This window comes from Sinohyriopsis cumingii, chromosome 1, assembly GCF_028554795.1.
Source record: "Sinohyriopsis cumingii isolate HCF-2022 chromosome 1, ASM2855479v2, whole genome shotgun sequence".
In the NCBI taxonomy this organism is placed as follows: Eukaryota; Metazoa; Mollusca; class Bivalvia; order Unionida; family Unionidae; genus Sinohyriopsis; species Sinohyriopsis cumingii.
The window spans coordinates 182,554,714-182,576,994 of NC_142961.1; the positions used below are offsets into that span (position 1 = coordinate 182,554,714).

Consider the following 22,281-nt stretch of genomic DNA (forward strand, 5'->3'; position numbering starts at 1 on the left):
CATCATGAAACATGTTTCCCAACCTAACTGAAAAAAAAGACATGCTAGTCTGTAGGGCATACACCATAAAAAACTATAATATCTGTGCAATAATTGTATAGGAAGTAAATGATTTTTTAAAAAAAACTTTCCTGGTTTGTGTGACATTTTTTTTGGCCCCAGAAAAATCGATTTGCACTATATAAACAATGTAAATCAAAAACTTCTGATTTTTTAAATCATCCCAACATATCCAAGTAATTAATACCATATAAAAGGTACTCAAAATCTCTAACTCACGATGTAAATGTACATATAAATTTATTTTTTGCATGCAATGAGAATATTTTTACATGACTAGGCTGGTTTCAAAGGTTTAATGCATTTAACTTTGAGGTGATGAACATGAACACTGGGACTGTACATGCCAACTAAATATGACTTTTGTAAACAAATGCTGAGGATATTTTGATACTGTGATTGTCTATCCATTTATCCATCTGTCTGTCCATTATCACAGCCCCTCCCAAACTACTGAACAAAAGGTCAACAAAGAAAAATAGTTTTATAAATGTGACATTGAGAAGAACTGCACTTGCCTGTCATCACAAATCTCCGCACAAAAACACCGTAGTTATGTTGCTCCTGTGGTACCATTTATGAGAGGGTGTAATTCTTGGCTTCCACTCCTTGGGGTAAGCCCATCAAATGTACACAAATTTGGCTGCCACTCCTAAGGACCTTGGGGGTGAGTCAGTCAAGTCTACACAAATTTGGCTCCAACTCCTCAGGTCCCTAAGAAGTGAGTCAGTCAAACGTACACAAATGTGGCTTCCACTGCTTAGGTCCCTTCCAGCTATTCAATCAAATGTACACACATTCTGATTACAATGACATTATCAAATGCTTCTGACAAAACTTAATATATGCATCACTGAAAGAAGACACTTTCTGGTATATATTTGGTGACTCCTGGTTTAGTCTCTGGGTCAAGAGGTCAGGGTATTGGGAGTTAGAAGATGGGGGCTTGGGCGGGTTGCAGCTTTGAGAGGGACCGGTTTAGACTAAGCAGTGAAAAGTGTGGAGATTTATGATGACAAGCAAGTGCAGTTGCTCTCAATGTCACGTTTATAAAACTATTTTTCGTTGTTGACCTTTTGTCTGTTTGTATATCACCTATTCATTTTGTAACTGACCGTATAAAAACAATAACCATGTACAGTTTGCAATATAACTGACCATATAAAAACAAATATAAAAACAATAACCATGCACAGTTTGCTATATTCCAATGTTTGCATGATCACTTGGCGAAAAAATATATGAATTTCAGGCTTTATTTAACTTTCCCTTAAACTCCAACAAATACCTGAACCTAGCAATTAACCACAAAGGCTCTATGTAATATATTAATTGACTTAAAAGTCTGATTTCAACACACCTTACAAAATAATGCTCTATGTTTAGGATTGGTATGAACTTAAACATTGAAGCGGGGAAGTCACTGTATACATTGTAACATCAAGACTGTAAAACAGTTTCACCAAGAATCATATTTCTAGCTATTTGTAAAGCATGTTAGGACAGGGATCTATATCCAGATTAAAAGTCTTTGGTCTGAGAATTAAAGAATATCTGTACTACTACTACTCATAAAAATATCCATTTCAATGAATCTTTCATACCCTAAGGGACTCATAAGATAATGCATAGGCCAAATGACTGGTCAGTATGCAGGTCTAAAGTGCTGGTCAGTTCATCATTTTAGCAATTAATGAAGTTTTTGTAGTTTTTCCATTACTTCAGAGCGTCCCGTCATGTGCCAATATGTGCATAAAAGACAATCGGACCAGGATTCCTTTATTTTGACAATGTACTGCAAATCCTTCCTACAGCAAAGTTTTAATTCACTGGTCAGCACTGCTATAATGTCATTATTAATGGTTGATCATCACAGATGAACAAATGGGTTTTCTTCCTATAGGAAACACTGCAACTATATCTAGTGTCAATATGGTTCACTATATCTAGTGTCAATATGGTTCACTATATCTAGTGTCAATATGGTTCATGACACTGAGATCAAGCATGTCATGGAGCTCACATTGTGGTACTGCAATGCAGTTATTTCATTCAGCATGGCTAGTTTTGCCCTCTTCATTGCAGCTATATCTAGTATTGCTATGGTTCACAACTCCAAAGTTGGGCATGTTATTAAAACTCATGGCCCAGAAGTTGGGCATGTTATCAGAGTTCCTGACCATGAAGTTGGGCATGTTATTAGAGCTCATGACTCTTAAGTTGTACATGTTATTAGAGCTTATGACTCCAAAGTTGGGCATGTTAGCTCATGACCCTAAAGTTGGGTATGTTATCAGAGTTCCTGACCCTGAAGTTGGGCATGTTATTAGAGCTCATGACTCTTAAGTTGTACATGTTATTAGAGCTTATGACTCCAAAGTTGGGCATGTTAGCTCATGACCCTAAAGTTGGGTATGTTGTTAGAGCTCATGACCCTGAAGTTGGACATGTTATTAGAGCTCATGACTCCAAAGTTGGGCATGTTAGTTCATGACCCTGAAGTTGGGCATGTTATTAGAGCTCATGACTCCAAAGTTGGGCATGTTAGTTCATGACCCTGAAGTTGGACATGTTATTAGAGCTCATGACTCCAAAGTTGGGCATGTTAGTTCATGACCCTGAAGTTGGACATGTTATTAGAGCTCATGACTCCAAAGTTGGGCATGTTAGTTCATGACCCTGAAGTTGGGCATGGTATTAGAGCTCATGACTCCAAAGTTGGGCATGTTAGTTCATGACCCTGAAGTTGGGCATGTTATTAGAGCTCATGACTCCAAAGTTGGGCATGTTATTAGTGCTCATGACCCTTAAGTTGGGCATATTATTAGAGTCTATGACCATGAAGTTGGACATGTTATTAGAGCTCATGACCCTGAAGTTGGGCATGTTATTAGAGCTCATGACCCTGAAGATGAGCATGTTATTAGAGCTCATGACCCTGAAGTTGGACATGTTATTAGTGCTCATGACCCTGAAGTTGGACATGTTATTAGTGCTCATGACCCTTAAGTTGGGCATGCTATTAGAATTTATGACCCTGAAGTTGGGCATGTTATCAGAGCTCCTGACCCTGAAGTTGGGCATGTTATTAGAGTCTATGACCATGAAGTTGGGCATGTTATTAGAGTCTATGACCATGAAGTTGGGCATGTTATTGCAGAGCCATCATTTGCAGGGCTAGTTTGCCCTCTTTGTTTCAAGATATGTCATGAGTCATGTGACACCAACATTGTCACTTACATACCATATAAATAGCCAGAGCTGCAAATGAACTGTTATAACAGCAATAGGCTGATCAATAAATAGCAATAGAAGCTGACAATCAAGATTAACATCATGGCAACATCATTATACCTAGTACCTTCTCTGCTTTCATATGTGAAAAGTCCACATCATTACACCTAGTACTTTCTCTGCTTTTATATGTGAAAGGTCAACATTATTACATGTGAATTTATTCATAGTTGAAAGGTTAACTGTCCATTTGGCATATAAGCATCACCAAGTTTTCACAAGATATTTGGATGAAATAAATGTACAAAATGAACATACCTACACCTGCTGTTTAAATACTTTGGCATTCATTTTGCATGAATGATGTCAAAATGTGTGGGTATATCTGTGCAAGACTCAAGTGTTATATCTTTCTTTAAAGGTCACCATAAGTCTTCCCAGCACATTAAAAAAATGTAAACCACAGAAACAGTATGACATATACTGGGTTTAAAAACACACAAGAATTTCATGTTATGAAGAAACAGATGTTGATACCAAGGAATTAGATTATATATACAAATGTTACTCATTACACTAAATTTATTTAAAAAATTTGTATCTTTTTTATCTTTATTATGTGTAATAGATTTTTAAGGCAAGACTCAACATACATAACTGGGAATTAATGAGATATTATCAAAGTCAGGCCATCTGCTTTGGGTGGGATTCTCATCTAGAGACAATAGTATATAAATTAAACATCTTCATATTTAGTAAAGGTGTGTGTGTGTTTAGGATTTTTAACGTAGCTTTAACAATTTTTCAGTCATGTCGCTACGATGTCTGCATTGTGACAGTTTATAGTGATGTCTAGCACTGGGGCTTCATACCGCAGACATGTAGCATGATGTCCCACCCAGTCACATTATCCTGACACCAGACCAACCAGTCCTAACACTAACCTCTTAATGCTGAGCACCTAGCGAGGCAGCTGTTAGTACCATTTTTGAATTGTTGATATATTACTGAAGTGACCGCTAAAGGACAGCTTTGGAGGACCCAACAGATGTCTGTTTCTTATTGTGCTGGTAACATATACTAACTGTAGAACATTGATTGATGCTATATTTTTTTTCATTTGCTTAGTACAGAACATTTGGTTTATCAAAGTTGATCATTATTCTTTGAAGTTTTAGCAAAACTATTTTTCTGGGTACATTCAAAAACAAAACGAATTTGCTGTCATTTGGTCAACTGTAGCCTTTACTTTCCCTGCCTTTAAAAAGTTTGTCTATTGTATCTAGTCCTGGAAGCAGAAGTAGACCAACAAGTAAATCTTTGTTTTGGGGCTTTTTGTTGTTGGTTTTTTTTGTGACATTTCTAGAGTCGGAGTGATGCTGCCACACATCTGTCAGACAGTTTTTGAAAATGGCCAAAAGATGATGAATACAGAAATGTTCTGTTCTGACAGAGATTACTATAGAAAATATGAGTGTTCTGAAGGATTTAATTATAAGAGTGAAAAGAAGCGGAATTTTACTTACCATCCACATACAGCGGTCGGTCAAAATAAATATATTAATTGCTAAGTGGTCGATAATCCGACAGTATTTCATCTGAAAGATCCACTGTAAGATAATTCTTCATCTGGTTGATCTCTGCTACCAGGAATGTTATTTTAAAAAATGCCAAGATTGCACAGCATACAGTACTCAGGACAGTGGATTATGATAGAACAATGCACTGTTAAGATGGTTTGTCAATATGAACAAAGAATTTGTTTCTCCAATAAGAGATAAATTCAAGTGCATTTTATATCAAGTTTGCAGCTTCCTTTCATAATGCCTCTAAATTTTTTCACTCCAAACCCAAGGTTGTATATACAAGTTTATACAGTTAATAATGTCAGGGAAAAAATCACCAGACAGTATATACTGTTACCAGTAAGGAATATAAATGCAATTTGCGATGTTGGTGAAGCACTACGTGATCCTGAATAAACTTTTTACATGTTATTTTACATACTTTTAAGAAGAAAAAACTTTTTTCAAGTATGAGAAAAATACATGCATATGAAATTGCAGGAGCCATGCCACAATCATCTTATATTAAAATTCATACATGATCTCTTCCCCAAAAATGATAATAAACTTTTCACACACTACTTTTTGTACTTTTAAGAAAGAAAAAAAATTTGGGTATGAGAAAAGTACAAATACATGAAACTTCATAAGCATGCCATAACCATGTTATATCCAAATTTATGTTATCATGGAGCAAGCTATAGTGGGGTCACACTGTAATTTCAAATTGTGTATAACTCTAGAATATGGTATTTTATGAACAAATGTTAGTCAGCTTGAAATAACATGAGGTCAAGAATTTGCAAACAGTGACCAGATACTAGTACTGAAATGGTGGACATTGCAAGTGTCTGAATGCTTCATGTGAATTTGTTTAAAATGCTTTATAAATATATGGTTATCACAGTGTTGTTATTAGACAAGCTCTTTGTGATGTTTGAATGCTTTCTGTGAAATTATTTCAAACAATATCCTAAAGAGGATTTCATGTTGGAAAAATCAGCCCAGTGTTCCTACTAGGAAGCTCTCTATGTGATGTCACCTCAAAGCCAAATGTTGGCTGTATCACCTCAAACATCTGAAGATAATGCTGGCGATGGTGGATGCTCTTCCCCCAATGAAAATGACTCATTCACTTGGGCAAAACTAGGAGATAAATTAAAAGACCCCTTTGTAGAAGGCATTGCAAATGAACCTGCTGGAGTGTCTTCAATGCATTTTGTGACTGACTTGTCACACTTCTCTCAATTCCTGAATTGTACATTTGCCAGGTGCAGTGCATGTTACCAAAGCAATGTAAGTATTTCACAGTGACAAAGGTACATCTGGAAAATGAGTTAAAGATTTCATGCCGTAATAGGTCTCTTGGTATCCAAATGTCAAAAGTTCAGTTGAGTACGATCAATTCTCCTCACATCCTCCATTATGGACAATTTTTTGTCACAAGTAAAGAGAATGGCATGCCTCAAGAGTCATCCTAATGTGGTACTATGGCAGGTGACATATTTTAATTTCTTTCCAACAGTTTATGCACAGGCCTTATATTTATTCAGCAAATAATACTTATGGACAATAATGATGTCCTCTCATACATTAATAAAATGGGGGTTGACTTTGGTTCAGGAACTCAGCAGCCTGTGTATTTAAAATGTGTAGAGCAACAGATATTTGGCTCAGTGCTTGACATCTGCCTGGCACATCAAAAATGAAGACCAAAAGTTATATCATGCTAATTAAATCATATTTCTGAATGCAGGTTGAGGTCTGAAATTTTCCAGGAATTTGGTAAATGTGATACTGAATTTTTTGCCTCAATACTTAATTGCTTGCTGTAAAGTTACATTTCATAACAAACCATCCCCTCAAGCATCACTTGTTGATGCCTTTGTTGTATCTTGGAGTTATACACTTCCCACTTTACAGTGTAATTCTGAGAGTTCTACAGAAATTGGAGGAGCAAGGAGGGGAAGTTGTGATGGTAGCATCAATCTTAAGTACTCCGCAATGGTTTCCCAACAATTGTCGTTTGTGTCCAACAGTCATGCATACTGCCCAGATCATGAGATTCTGTATCTAACCATAATGCACCCATTGAAAAAACTATGTCTGGAAGCACTGGAAACCAAGCTTACCAATCAATTTCTGATACTTTATGCTGCAGTTAGAGACAACCAACACAATTACAATATCAGACCTATCTCTAGTGATTGCTCTGTTTTTATGACCTAAACCAGATCCCTTTGACTCATTTGTACATTTTGTTTGGATTTAATCCTTACCTGTACAGTGCTATTTCATAATGAATAAGGATAAAGTGCTATAAATACAGCCATACCTGCTATTAGCACATTTCTAGTTTTGTCAAATGGTTCAAAGTATTTGCAACACCTATTGCTTCCATGTTTCAGGAGTTGGGTGTTTAATCAGAGAGCTAATTTACCGAAGAACGTAGTCACATCTTATGTTAATTTTGTATTAATATAATTAAGTTGCTTTCACCAGTTTGTACACTTCCATTGAAATTCCCTGCATACACATTGGTTTTACTTCTAGACAAAGATAACAAACCTTTAATTTCAAACATCTTAGTAATTTACATGTATATAAGAACAGAATTATCTTTATAATAGTTGATCATTAGCAGTAATGTTCAGGTGATCTTGTTGTTTGAAATTCACTAAGCAGCTTATTCACCAGATAGATGGTACTGTAAAATCACTCTTGTAGATATTTAGATAGGGCAAACAGTATTGGGAATAATGAAATCAAACTCTTTGTTAGTTTCCTTGACCCTTTTCAGGCAGTGAACAGGGACACTACTTTAAGTTGGCTAAAATCCAACTTGCAAGTGGCTGCCATCGCTACTGATATTTTACACTACACAGTAAAAGAATGGCATTCACTAGTGCTACTTTTTCAAACAAGGTACCTCTGGCTACAACATTCAAAACAGCTGGTTGGAGGAAAGACCCCATCTTCCTGAAATATTATCAGAAACCAATCTCACCAGTCTTGTTAGTCAGTGTACATCCATTCAGATCAGCTCCAACCCATTGTTAGTACATGCATTTATCATGTTCTGTTGAATTTGCATAATAAAGTCTAATGATTTACAGAGTGATCTGCCTTTTTTACCCCACTTTACTTCTGTTACAGGATACACTCCAAACATCTTGTGGGATTACCTTAGGGTATGAAAGGTTCAAAGAAATTGGAAAATTAAATGACATTTACCAAGTTGAAGATGAAAATTTCATTGAACCTTAGTACCCTTAGGGATCACGTGCCCACATACCCTCCTTACGTCTCATCCTGTTATCTCTCTAATGACTGACCAGTCATGTGACCTATGCATTATCTCATGTGATCCCTAAGGGTACTACAATTTCAATGAAATTTTCAAGCTTCAACTTGGTAAGTATCATTTTCCATGTATAGTTATCTTATTTTGAGATAGCACCTGTCTTGAGAGACCATTTTTTTTGTTGGCAGAATGGATTATTTCAATTTGGTGTTACTTTAAAACTTAATTTACAACAGTAAAATCACAATTAACATTATCAAATGGTCAAATAAAGACCTTTTTTACCTTAAGAAATATAACTTTGTATCATAAGTCAGTCAATGTACTTACTTTAACCAGGGCCAGGAGAAGTGTTTGAACTGGAGGTTCGGTTCTGTCTGTGATATCCTCCTCTAAGCTAATAGAGAATTCTAAAAATAGAAAATATTGTTTAGAATGCAACCAGAAGACTGACACAGATAACTGTGTTAAAATGTTGACAATGTAAAATGTGTAGAAAATTTGGGATTTACCAAAGTAATTTTATTTTAGCACTCTTGTAAGAAATAATTTCTTTCTTTTCTGCAATTGACAATTTTCTCAATGTATAAGATGCTGTCATATTTTAAGCTCTTTTGTCTTTGAAAGCAGTTAAAGTCCATACTAGGATGTGGCAAAGTCCATGATTTCAGTTTTCCATTTGTATTCATTCAGTTGATAATGAGTATAGGTTTTAATAGATGCCATTATGTATAGGGATAATTTAGAAATCTTAGCAATATTGTGGTATCTTAATCAAACTTATATTTCTGTAATGATTCAGTAATCGTGAAAAGTGTTTAGTTCCCAGAATAGGTTGCGCAAATCTGACAGTCTTATAAACTGCTTCCTCATGTATTTCCAGAATCTGAATTTATTTTAATTATTTTTGCTATACAGTTTAACATAATTGTTCTTTGTTATCTTCTTCTCCATTGGTTGAAAAATAACATTTTTTTATTACAAAAATAAGCTGACAGACCAATGTATTGGCAACACTTCCAGAAGTGACATCATAACTAAATCCATCAAGATGACTCTCAGAGCTCAGAATATTGACACAAATATTTGAAATTAATTGGCCATATCTTTTATACTGCTGAGTGGATTTAAATAACATTCTGGTATATAGTTCCATATTTCCATTCACTCAACAATATTCATTGACTGGATATATGAATATGATAGTTTCTCTCCTCTTTGGCAAGTTATGATATGCTTAAGATTCAACCATTTCTTTTGTTCTCATTAGATGAGCTACGATGGCACAATTTTTAAAGTGTGTGAGACTAATGACAAAAAATTAGCGTATTCGAATCAATCCTGTGATCAGTGTGTTGTGACTTTCTTGAACCACGAAGTGCCACTGACCCCTCCTATCTATCTATCTATCTAGTGATCTATCTATCTATGTATCCTTCACCCATCCATCCATCCATTTGGTTGGGCTTCTTTATTTTTGCAAAGTGCAAATCTAATTCACTGATGACAAGTCATTGCTTCAGATGGATCTGAGTTGCAAAATATACTCCTACTTGTAGGAGGGTCAAAAAGAGATTGGCTTTTGTAGCCCTAAAATGGGAAGGTTAACTTATAGTTGAATCATCTTCTAAGTGAATATATATGGTATGGCAAAAAACACCTGAATTAGCAAAATCTTCAGTGTCCAGATGCACATTATACAGCATAATGTTCAAGGAAAAAAAGGATGATATTCCAAATGACATAAGTGCATAAAGCATCAGACTGAACTGTTGTTTATTTTTTTCATGGTCTATAATTACTGACTGGAGGAGGGAAATGAACCCTTAACTGGGAACTAGTGCAATGAAATAAAAGCAGTGTGATAAATTACTGCTACTAAATACATAATTTATTTGCTAGCATTAATAAAGACACAAAATTTCAAAATAGAATTTTATTCTTAGACTGTATTGTGCATTTTGATGAGGATGAAAACATGATATATTGTATCAGCATGAAAACTTATATTCTTGATACTATTATGTATATCTATATTATGTGTTAATTTTTATGATTATATACTAAAAGAGCCCTTCTTAAACACATTACATAGCCTCAAGATGGTAGGTTGTACTTTTAATTGGAGTAAACATGTTATTGACCTTGCAAGGTGTACAAGAAATCTTGTTGACAACTTTGGTGGGATTCAGGTTCAGGACATGGGTCTTCTCTTAAAAAAATCAGGCGACTTAATTTAAGATTGGTTACCTGCAAAAGGACATGACCTTGCTGACAAGTACAATGATCTGGAAATGAGTAATGAACCTTCATTCTGGTCCTGAAATTGTGTCTTCTTTCTTTATATAAGTGATGTTCACCTGAGTTATTTCTATATTAAATATTGTCTTAGTGGAGTCATTTAGTTTTGTTCAAATATTATTCAAGATGATTTATTTATTTCAATTATTCATTGGAACTACAAGTGTTCATAAAGTTCAGGACTATAAAGCTATTTTGGAATTATTATGAATTCATTTAAAGACATTTTGGATTATATCATTGTGATACATTAAGTCTATTAGTACACTGAAACTATTCCAGACTATTTGCACATCATCACAACAGATTGGACTATCATTTGGAACACCACTGGAACTAATTTAATATACTCTATACATCTGGACTTGTGATAGAACTTTTTAAGACTATTTAGGATTTCATTCACCATAATGTAAGCTATTTTTATTTTTTCATTTTTGAGTCAAGGGCAATCAATTATTTATTTATTTTATAAAAACTTGTTGGTTTTTACTCTTTTTAATTACTTAGCTTAAGACCACTGAGTCATAAGATATATATATATATATATATATATATATATATATATATATATATATATATATATATATATATTGTAATAATCTGATGTGTCATCACTGTTCTAATATTCTTCAATTCCATTATGTATTAAATTACTAAGTGTAAAATATGTACAAACCTTGTCTGTATGAATTCTTCAATTCTATTATGTATTAAATTACTAAGTGTAAAATATGTACAAATCTTTTCTGTATGAATTCTTCAATTCTATTATGTATTAAATTATAAAGTGTAAAATATGTACAAACCTTGTCTGTATGAATTACTCAGTTCTACTATCTATTAAATTACAAAGTGTAAAATATGTACAAACCTTGTCTGTATGAATTACTCAATTATATTATGTATTAAATTACAACGTGTAAAATATGTACAAACCTTGTCTGTATGAATTACTCAATTATATTATGTATTAAATTACAAAGTGTAAAATATGTACAAACCTTGTCTGTATGAATTACTCAATTCTATTATGTATTAAATTACAAAGTGTAAAATATGTACAAACCTTGTCTGTATGAATCCTTCAGTTCTGAGATACCAGCATTGTCCCTGGCACACAAAATCTCTACAATGTCTATATAATCTGAGGTCTGAAAGAGGGAATTCACAAATTTATCTTGATGCTATTGCAATTCTGGACAGTTATGCCTGTATCAGATAAAGATGGATATAATTTACAGATTTCAGTGCTGGGATATATTATCTTGTGACTATGTAATATCAAAATTACCAATGAGGCATATGAGGCTTAGTTACTGTGAATTCACCCAATACCAATTATCATGGATTTCATGGTTGTTACAATCTAGGAAAGTCAAGACCTAATGAATAATGATACTTGTGTGAAAACAATAGGAATCACTCCAAAATCCATGAACTTAAATACTGATGAAAATGTTTTCAAAAACTAATAAAATTTTCAATCCACAAATATATAACAATTACAGATACTTATTTCTAATCTAGAATCCTTAAGGATTAAATACTGCTGATTCACCGATAAAAAGTAATTGATTTGTCATCAATTATAACTATTGTTTTAATATGTAAGAAGTATTAATTCTTGTTCAACAATTTCAAATACATACATGTATATTGTATGTGTATAACAGTATTCTTTATCAATATTCTCTATTAGGAATTTCTTTAAGTCTTTGTACATGTCAGGCAATTATGTGATAATCTTCAAGCAGAATGTCTCATAATTATGTCATAAACAAAATCCTAACTTTATCATATATTTTTGACCTATTTATATGTTAAACATAACTATGCCTTCTTCCATAATTAGGTGCAGTGTTTGTAATTAGGAATTCAAGATTGATTTCATAAAATGTTAGGGCTTTTCTTCATGATTAAGATAACAATCGATGACGTTAATCTTGATGGACTGGCATTTACTGTCTATACTTTATGATCATTTTGACAAATATTTGTTTGAATACTTTTATCTAATTATTGTTCAATTTACAGCGTGCGGTTTTCCTTATGTGTACTCTTTCATAATCTTTTTCATACACAATTCAAGATATCATCATTCTCTGTTATCCTGTGTTAGCTACAAATAACATTTTTCTTACTAAAGATGTGCAAATTTTAGGCATCTCAAAAAAATATAATGGCTTTCATTGCAATTATTTGTACCTGAAAAATTAATTACTAGAAAGTATATGTAAAAAATCTAACTGCTAGCAACTTTCAGTTTTTAAAAAATTAAGAAATGTCTATTTTCCCCCAAGATGCACAAGAACTGGTGCTTTCAACATATTTTGATTGCATGATAGATTATTAACTTTAGCTACATTTATTTAGTGTCAAATTTATAAATTTCAGTATTATTTATGTATAAAATACCTCACTATAAGGCAGTCCTTTTATAAAGCAGTTATGGTTATGTATCCCACATTATTATTTAAAAAATACCTCACTATAAAGCAGTCCTTAAGTATCCAGTGTTATTTATGTATAAAATACCTCACTATATGGCAGTCCTTTTATAAGGCAGTTATGGTTATCTATCCCACAGTATTATTTATTTATAAAGTACCTCACTATAAGGCAAACTCACCTACAAGGCAGTCCACTTGAATGGCTCAAATGAACTGCATTATTGTGAGGGAAACTATATATATATATATATATATATATATATATATATATATATATATATATATATATATATATATATATATATATATATATATATATATATAACCAAAGGGAGGGTGTGTATGATTAACTTTTGGACAGAAGAATAACACTTTATAGATACAGGACACATTATAATACAACTATAATTAATGACTTCTATCAGGATTAACTATCATAGATATCAAACATCATTCTTCTTAACAAATATATTGATGTATGAAAAAAATTCAAAAATGCAAGAAATTTTTTTTGGTACTAAAACAAGAACTGCAATATTGTTCACCTGAATAGTTGCCTCATAAATAAAATGTGAAAGTCATCAATGGTAAGATTCTTTTAATCAATTTGGTCAAATCCTATTGAGCTGCTTATGAGAAGAAATTGTTAAAATGTTTTCAGATTTTTGATAACAGATAAGCATCATATGAACAAACATGCAAAGCATGATGCCAGAATGCTGTCAGATTTGGTCAAATTCTGTTGGGTAGTTCTTAACAAGAAATTATCTGAAGTTTTTTCCCTATTTTTAGTAACAGTTACTGTAGATTGGCATCATTGGATTAAATATGAAAGAGCTTCATGCCAGGATGACTTCTGTCAAATAAGGTCAAATTTTAAAAAATAGTTCTTGAGAAGATGCATTTGAAAGGATTTTTGAAAAAAAGTTTGGTACCTATGATCATAGTTGATAGCAGATTGGTATTAATTTAACAGATTTGAAAGGTCTTCATGCCTCAGCTGTCAAATTTGGTCAAAGTCTGTCCAGCAGTTGAAAGAAAGGAATAGCAATTCAGAATGGGCAAGAGACAACACATGATAGACGATGGGCCATAACATAAAGTAACTAAGTGGCCCAGACAGATATCTGTAAATAAACAGTGAAAGATCTATAGACATGTCCATCAAGTCGTATATTGTCCATTTTAAGGCAAACAGATCATGTTAAATACTGAAGCAGATATATTATTGCCACTCAAGATAAGGGTCATTTTGGCAACACACAGGTAAGAAAACATCCAAATGTGATGTCATTTCATGACATAGATAATAAATCATATCCATGATGTGTACGTTGATCAACATAAATATATGTCGATGAAAGTTCTGAGAAAATCAGTGAGAATAAAATGAAAATTTCATTCCTAGTTCTGTAAATTTCTAAACAAAATCCTAAAGAAATTAATAGCCTATAAAGTGTTATATTGAGCAACATTTTGCCATGTATTAAACATGAACCAAGTCAATACATTTTAGTGAAAATAGTGAGACGGGATGGGAGACATTAAGAACAAATTCAACCATTGATAAATCAGTGTAAACCACAAAAAGGCCAAACTTCCTTGTATGAAGACAAGCCCAAAGCATCCATGGGGATTTTCAAACAGGCCCAAAGAATCAAGGGGAATTTTCAGACAAGGCCAAAGCATCCCAGGGTTTTTTCAAATGTTGATATTTTTAAAACTGAAGAGCATGATTGCATTTAGCCCTTTTTGCCACTTATGCCGACTGATTAAGTGTTTGCTACTGAATTTAGCCTTAGTACATCCTGTCTGTTCTGCTGATTTTGCCTATAATAAGATAATGAACAGGCATGCGGCAATATATATGGATTTAATCATGTAATTTCCAAAAAAGCAAGTTGAAAAATATGTTTGTCTTTGGCCGCTTAAAGGAAAGCGATTGAAACAAAATACAGAAATTCCACTTCCACAGGAATGGTGTGGGAATGACTTGATAGAGTAACCAGAGGGTATTAGATCACACTCTTTGGTTCATCACCTGCCATTTACATTTAAGTAAAGATAAATGTAGTCCTGGTTGTCAAGTCTAGTTCACAACAAAGTAATGAGTGCCAGGAGTTATTTAAAACAATTAATGAGGGTCCATCATAGCATAAATGGATAGACTGGTGAGTATAACATGATGACATCATGTTCAAAATACAAGATAGTTGTGGTACAAGTGGGGAAAAATGACTGAGAAAAAAAATCGAACAGTTCTTCCCCACCAAAACATGCAAATGAAGAAACATACTGCAACAGAACAGCCAATGCAGGACAAAACCAACAATGTAGATGAACACAGTCAACAAACACGAGAGATGAGAAATGGCAAAACAATCCAGAGCAGCTGCTTCAAGCCTGTTAAGTGGTAGTGGCCATTTTGAATTCATCATTATCATCAACTTTTCTAATGTCAGTAAAATTGAGTTTTTACTTCACATGCTATTATATTTAGATTCACAGCACTACAACTGTACAGGAATTTTTAAGTTATTCTGAACTTGTTTCCTATCCTTTATCAAATATAATTTATGAAACTAAAAACACGTACCTTTCTGTAGCAAAATATTTTTTTTTTACCCCTAAGCTTTTGACCTTTACAAAAGCCATTCATCAGAGGAATGACATTGGGACTCAGGGAGTCATGTGATCAACTAAATGTTGATCATGTAACAAAGTCCTTCTGTACAATGGCAGGAGTTCCAATCCAGAATCACAATTCAACACTGGCTCCCCCTTCATGATTTCAATAGCTTCCCTTATTTATCCTTAAGGTCTCACTGGATAGTTTCGTATTTTGACACCCCCCTAATTTTTAAGGAAGAAGGCATGAACCTAATTATCACAAGCCTAGCATTTATAAATTCACACATAAGCTAAATCTATAATGTGGTTCAGATTTACTTTGAGTTAGGCTTGGAAATAGGTTGGCTTGTTGGTGACTGCCTGTCACAGTTAGATTTGCACTGGAGATCAAATGCGTAACTTGGGCTGCAAATGAGCTGTCAACTTGGCTTACGTATTTATGTGTGTCTGCTACAGAGGTAAATATCTAAAAATCTAGATGGTTGAGGGGTGATGAAAAGTATGCTAATTTGTTATAGTACTAGTGAACTTTATTCATGCATAAGGCACATACTGATTCTTTTAGCTGCCTTGTCACAGAAAAATATTCAAAATAGCTATTTCTTGTCAAAAATGAATGTAAAATTTAGGGGTTGGTGGCAGTGTTGGTTCAGTATAAAAACCACCAGTTGCATCAGGAATTAACCTGATTACTGCAGTCAAAATCTCACATGTATGCTTTCTAAAAAATCATTAGTTTGTTTTTATTTGTATCTTCAGTGTAAAATTATTCTCATTTTTCTGTAACTGGTCATCGTCGGATGAAAATTCACCAGATAAACTGTCCAATGAGACCTTAAGGTATCATTCTGTCCCTAACACTCTGATGTTATCCCAAGAGAAAGTATTCTTTGCAATGTTCACCAACTGCTGTCAGCCGGTTTCTCTGTTGGTTTGTAAGTGTTCTTTAACTCTTGTTTCTAGGCTTCTAGCAGTCTCCCCAACATAGTCTTTTCCACACTTAACACACTGGAGTTTATACATGACTGAGAGCTTCTTATTCTAAGGAGTGTGGTCTTTGGGATTGTACCAAGATTGAGTGGATGGTGTTATAGGGTTTGGGATGTACCAAGATTGAGTGGATGGTGTTATAGGGTTTGGGATGTACCAAGATTGAGTGGATGGTGTTATAGGGTTTGTGGTCTTTTGGATGTACCAAGATTGAGTGGATGGTGTTATAGGGTTTGGGATGTACCACGATTGAGTGGATGGTGTTAAAGGGTTTGGGATGTACCAAGATTGAGTGGATGGTGTTATAGGGTTTGGGATGTACCAAGATTGAGTGGATGATGTTATAGGGTTTGGGATGTACCAAGATTGAGTGGATGGTGTTATAGGGTTTGGGATGTACCAAGACTGAGTGGATGGTGTTATAGGGTTTGTGGATAACAGTTAGTTGATCATGTGACTCCAGTCATTCCTCCAATGAAGATCTTGTGAAAATGTCCAAAGCTTAAAAGTATAAAAAAAAAATATTTTGCTAAAGAAAGATATCCATGTTTAATTTCATAAACTGCACATGGTTGTAGCAGGTAACAATATTCATTCTAGAATAATACTTATTACTACTAAGGTAAAGCTGATTTTGGCCACTTGTATTTTTCTGTAATTGGCATCCAACAATTTCAGTTCCTGCCTTAATTTGCTCATGTCAAATGTACAGTTCCTAGCTGAAAATTAAGCATCAAGAAATGGCAGTTAATTATGAACAAAAAGTAATTTTTAGATTCTAGGAAATGTTGCAATTTCTTAAAGGATTAAGTAAAAATGGCAAAATAAAAATGTATTTTTTTTTAAACAAGCAAACATTAGGAATACAGCAAATGATTCATTTTAATGTAGCTTTTCCCCTGTATGCCAATCATCTTCATCAATTTTTGTAGGAAACCCGTATCTATAAAATTAAATTCCTACCAATGCACATCTGTAAGAAAAAAGACAGAAAAAAACAGTGATAGAAGCATAAAATTAAACAAAAGAAATACCCCTTTCATTTTCTTAAACATTGGTATGCCTGTTACAAACAAACTGAAGATACTTAAAAATTCAAGCAAGGTGGTTTTTGCAGACGCCTAGTGGTAATATCCTGACCCATATCATCATAAGCTTTTCCTTATACCATAAAACTGACCCCAAAAAATTAGAAAACAATTTCTTCTATGCTTTATAAACTACATCAAATAATGGTTGAGAAAACCCTTTGATAGGAAACCTTTCTTCCATGTTTGAAACTGGACCTCTGGTTCTGGTTTGAAAAAAACACAAAAACTATTAACTTTCACAAAAAAGCAGCAGCATCTTTACAAGTGTACAATATACAGCCAACATCAACACAGCACAGACTCAGATCTGCTGTTATATATTACTGTGGCAGTACAATGTTCATATCTGGGTCAGCATGTTTAACGTATACAATGCAGTAATAATTTCATCCACTGCTACTGCAATCAAGGAGCTGAAGAAAAGAAAAAAACAAGCACAGATGAACATTAACCATGATGCACAAGCACAGATGAACATTAACCTTGATGCACAAGCACAGCTGAACATTAACCATGATGCACAAGCACAGATGAACATTAACCATGATGCACAAGCACAGATGAATATTAACCATGATGCACAAGCACAGATGAATATTAACCATGATGCACAACCACAATCCACATACTTTTTAATTAGCTGACAGTATATCGATTCATGAACAGATGGAGGTGAATGATGATCCTAATCCAAATGACTGGAAATAGTCTGTCATTATGACATTCATTTGGTCTTATTTTTACTTGCACAATTGTATTAGGAAACTATCATTAATTGGAAACTTTGTCATAATATGATACTTAATTCCTACAACTAGTAGACCAGAAACAAGATTTTATGCATAAATTATCCCAGTTATGAGAACAGCATATACTGATGCAATAAAGATAATCTATCATGCCACACCTAGAATATTGTTGTTCTATCTGGGGGTAATAGTGTTACAGAAAATCAGGAATGAATATTGTTGTTCTATCTGGGGCAATAGTGTTATAGAAAATCAGGAATGGTTACATAAATTACAAAAAGAGCAGCAAGAGTTATTTATTCTTGATACTGATTTACATACATCATCAACAGATCTTTTTAAAACCTTAAAGTGGCTTACATTTCAACAGAGAACTCAGTTTCAGAAGGGTTACTAGTCTGTACATCCTTACTTGGTTTGGTTCCTGATTATCTTAAATGTAACTTTAAATTTATTATAAAAGGTACATATGTATGAATGAAGACCCATCTCATCCAATAAGTTATATTTACTAAACTTAATTCAGAGTTTTATCAGAAGAGTTTTGCAATTTTCTGGAGCCAAACTATGGAATTCCAAACCACCTTATATAAAGTCAGATGACACATGACAAGCTTTCAAAAAAACTTCTCAGTCTACAGAAACAATCATTTGTATGATTTTGTTTAACTCAGTACTGATACTCTTTAAAACAATGTTATGTACTCACCTATCATATCTTACACATGTTCGCTACTACTGTTTGTATGAATCCTGTATGTACTCATGCTAGAAGCCTTGTGCTTTTTTGTTGTACAGTAGATCACTGTCTAGTTTTTAATAGCATTTACTGTCTAAAGACACCTCATCATGTAAAAATTGTGCATTATATAGTACAAATATCATTGTAGAAGGCCTCTTAGAAAGAATGGTCACCTGACTAAATGAGCTTCTTCTTCAAATAAAGTCATCATCATCATCCTTATTATTTTATTATTATTATTATTTATTGAGTCTTAAAATATTATTTAGTCCAATGAAATATAAAGATATAAAGTTTTGACTGATTATACTCATTGTTATCAGTCCTAGATGATTACATTTAAAAAGAAAATGTGTGCTATCTATATCTGATTTAAACAAAGAAATATCCTTTATTAGATGAAAAAATGGTAAGCACTTTGCTCATGTAAATATAATCCAACCTGTCTTTCATCCCACTCCTTTCATGTGAAGGAGATAAGTTTATCATAAAAAACGACTAACAACATATATCTTCTAATGATGACCATAATATACACTAATTTTCATGGAAATCAACTAAAAGCTCTGCCATGCATTATATCCAGCTCTAAGTCAAAAAGGGCAATAACTTATGTACATCTTAAGATGATTATCATAATATGTAGTAATTTTCACAGCAATCCATAAAAAAATTGACAGACAAGTTGCAGTCACAAGATTCTGCCATACATTGCATTCAGCTGCATTGTTAATATCTACATCTTTAAACAATGGCCATAACATGTATAAAGTTCCATGGCGATCCACTTAAAACTTTAAGACTAGTTGATTTCACAAGATTTTTTAATGCATTGAACCCAATTCCAGTTATATCAGTAATAATTCTAACAGGAGCAAACTGAATTGTCACTATTTGTATCTTCAAACGATGAATACAATATGTTCCAAGTTTTACAATGATCCATCAAAAACCTCAGGATGTGTTGTGCTAACAATATTCTATCATATACAATATTCAGCTCCAAGATAATTAGGTAAATAAATCTAACAAAACGTTTTAGAGGTGAGTAATACATTGAGATGCTCAACTGTAACATGTACAAGATTTCAAGGGGATCCAATGAAAATTGTGAGACACTAGATTTAGCCATACATTACATCAGGCTTCCAATGAAAAAGGCAAGAACTCATTGTATAACAAAACTTCCAGGAGTACCTGGATTTGTCAGTGTCATCAGATAATCATAACATTTTCCAAATATGATGTTGATTCAAATATATGTTTTATGAAAGTGGGAAGGGTAAAACTAATTTTAATGATGTAATTTTTATATGCTGCTATTGTGCAGCTTACCATTTTTGGAACCAAAATTACCATCCTCCATATGATGAATATTCATTCTCCCATAGTGTGACTTCCAGAAAATTTTGAACTTCAACCCTATGACCCAGTGCATGCCCAGTGGCCCTCCTCCTTTTTCAAGGGTACAGACCACAAATGGAAAATCATTGTGGGGTGGAGGAATCTGTCAATAGTAATAGGTAAATATTACAGCAGCAGAACACTACCCTCATTTCCAAATTATTGATGTGGAGTGTGAATTCTTCCCATGACCATGCATCCTGAAGAATTAGCCCTTCTGGCTCCAGATGAGTGCCCCATCTGTAATTTGACACATCTACAAACAGGCAGAAGCGTGCATAAGGACTCCAGTATCAAACCAGTCCCAATTTGCCATCAGTTCAGATGATTGTGAAAATTATGTCCAAGAAAACTGAGTTGTCTGAGGAGCCCTGTGCCGTTTCCAGTTTGGTAGAAGGAGAAACTGGTGGGGGCATAGTTACAATCTGTTATAAGAGCAAGGTCCACTGTGGAGCTGAAGCTTTCCAGAATAGACAAATGTAGATGAGTCAACAAACAAGGTCTGGCCTCTCAGAGACTCCAGCAGGGCCATAATTCTGTTTACTCTGTCCAGTGAGATATAGATTATTCTTCTGTTCATGAGGAAATTCATCTCAACATAAATGAACTCATAAGATGGAACCAGCACTAATTTCTCTAGGTTGATTAAAAGGCACAGTTGGGGCACATTGGACCAACAGTGAGCTAGATCTTGTCTGAGGGACTCAAACAGGCCATTGTGGACCATCCAGTCTGGTCACTATGGACTAACAGTGAGTTAGATCTTGTCAGAGGGACTGAAACAGGCCATGGTGGACCAACCAGTCTGGTCACTATGGACCAACAGTGAGCTAGATCTTGTCTGGGGGACTGAAACAGGACATTGTGGACCAACCAGTCTAGTCACAATGTATCAACAGTGAGTTTGATCTTGTCTGAGGGACTGAAACAGGCCATGGTGGACCAACCAGTCAAGTTACAATGGACCTACTGTGAGTTAGATTTTGTCAGAGGGACTGAAACAGGCCATTGTGGACCAATCAATTATTGAAATGCTGGTATGTGAAGTGGATAGCATGTTTTTCCATCAATCTGGTAAAAGCTCTGGGTGCAAAAGCTATGCCAAGTGGCAGAGCGCACAACTGAAAAACTACTCTGTCAAAGCAAAACCTGAGGTACCTCCTATGAGGGAGAAAGATAGCATGTGAAAGTATGCATACTAAAGGTCATTGGAGACCACTCAGTCATTGGATCTTATGGCAGGAATGTGATAATGGTTGTTGTCTCTGTCTTGAAGTGTTCTTCCTGTACAAACTTGTTTAAGGTGAAAAGGCCAATAATTAGATGAAACTTTCTAAATTTCATAGAAACCATGAAAATCCTGGATTAGAATATATATACCAATCTGCATTGGTATTTTTTATTTAACTTGGACACAGAATATATGTACCAATCTGCATTGGCACTTTTTAATTAACTTGGACACAGAATATATATACCAATCTGCATTGGTACTTTTTAATTAACTTGGACACAGAATATATGTACCAATCTGCATTGGTACTGTCTGCAACTAGCTGCATCTGAATATGACTGGAATTTTGAATGCAAGTGAATTTTCAGAACTGACCCAATAACACCTTTCTGCTCTGTCATCCTATGCAAAAGCCAACATAATGAATTCAATAAACATGTCAGTCCCTATTTAGGCTTTGATGCAGCTTTTTATTGAACAGATTTTCTCAGGGACTAAAAATAGGATGCAATAACAGATGACT

At 34.1% G+C, this 22,281-nt stretch overlaps 1 protein-coding gene across 1 annotated transcript in view; it reads right to left on the reverse strand.

Moving 5' to 3' along the window:
- Nucleotides 1-22,281, reverse strand: part of LOC149808504 (annexin A6-like) — a 227,558-nt gene that overhangs the window by 108,141 nt on the left and 97,136 nt on the right. Inside the window, exons 12-13 of the mRNA XM_089978253.1 lie at nt 11,534-11,618; nt 8,494-8,573 (exon numbers count right to left, since the gene is read on the reverse strand). Of these exons, the coding sequence (XP_089834379.1) occupies nt 8,494-8,573; nt 11,534-11,618 (165 nt within the window). The remainder of the gene's footprint in view (nt 1-8,493; nt 8,574-11,533; nt 11,619-22,281) is intronic.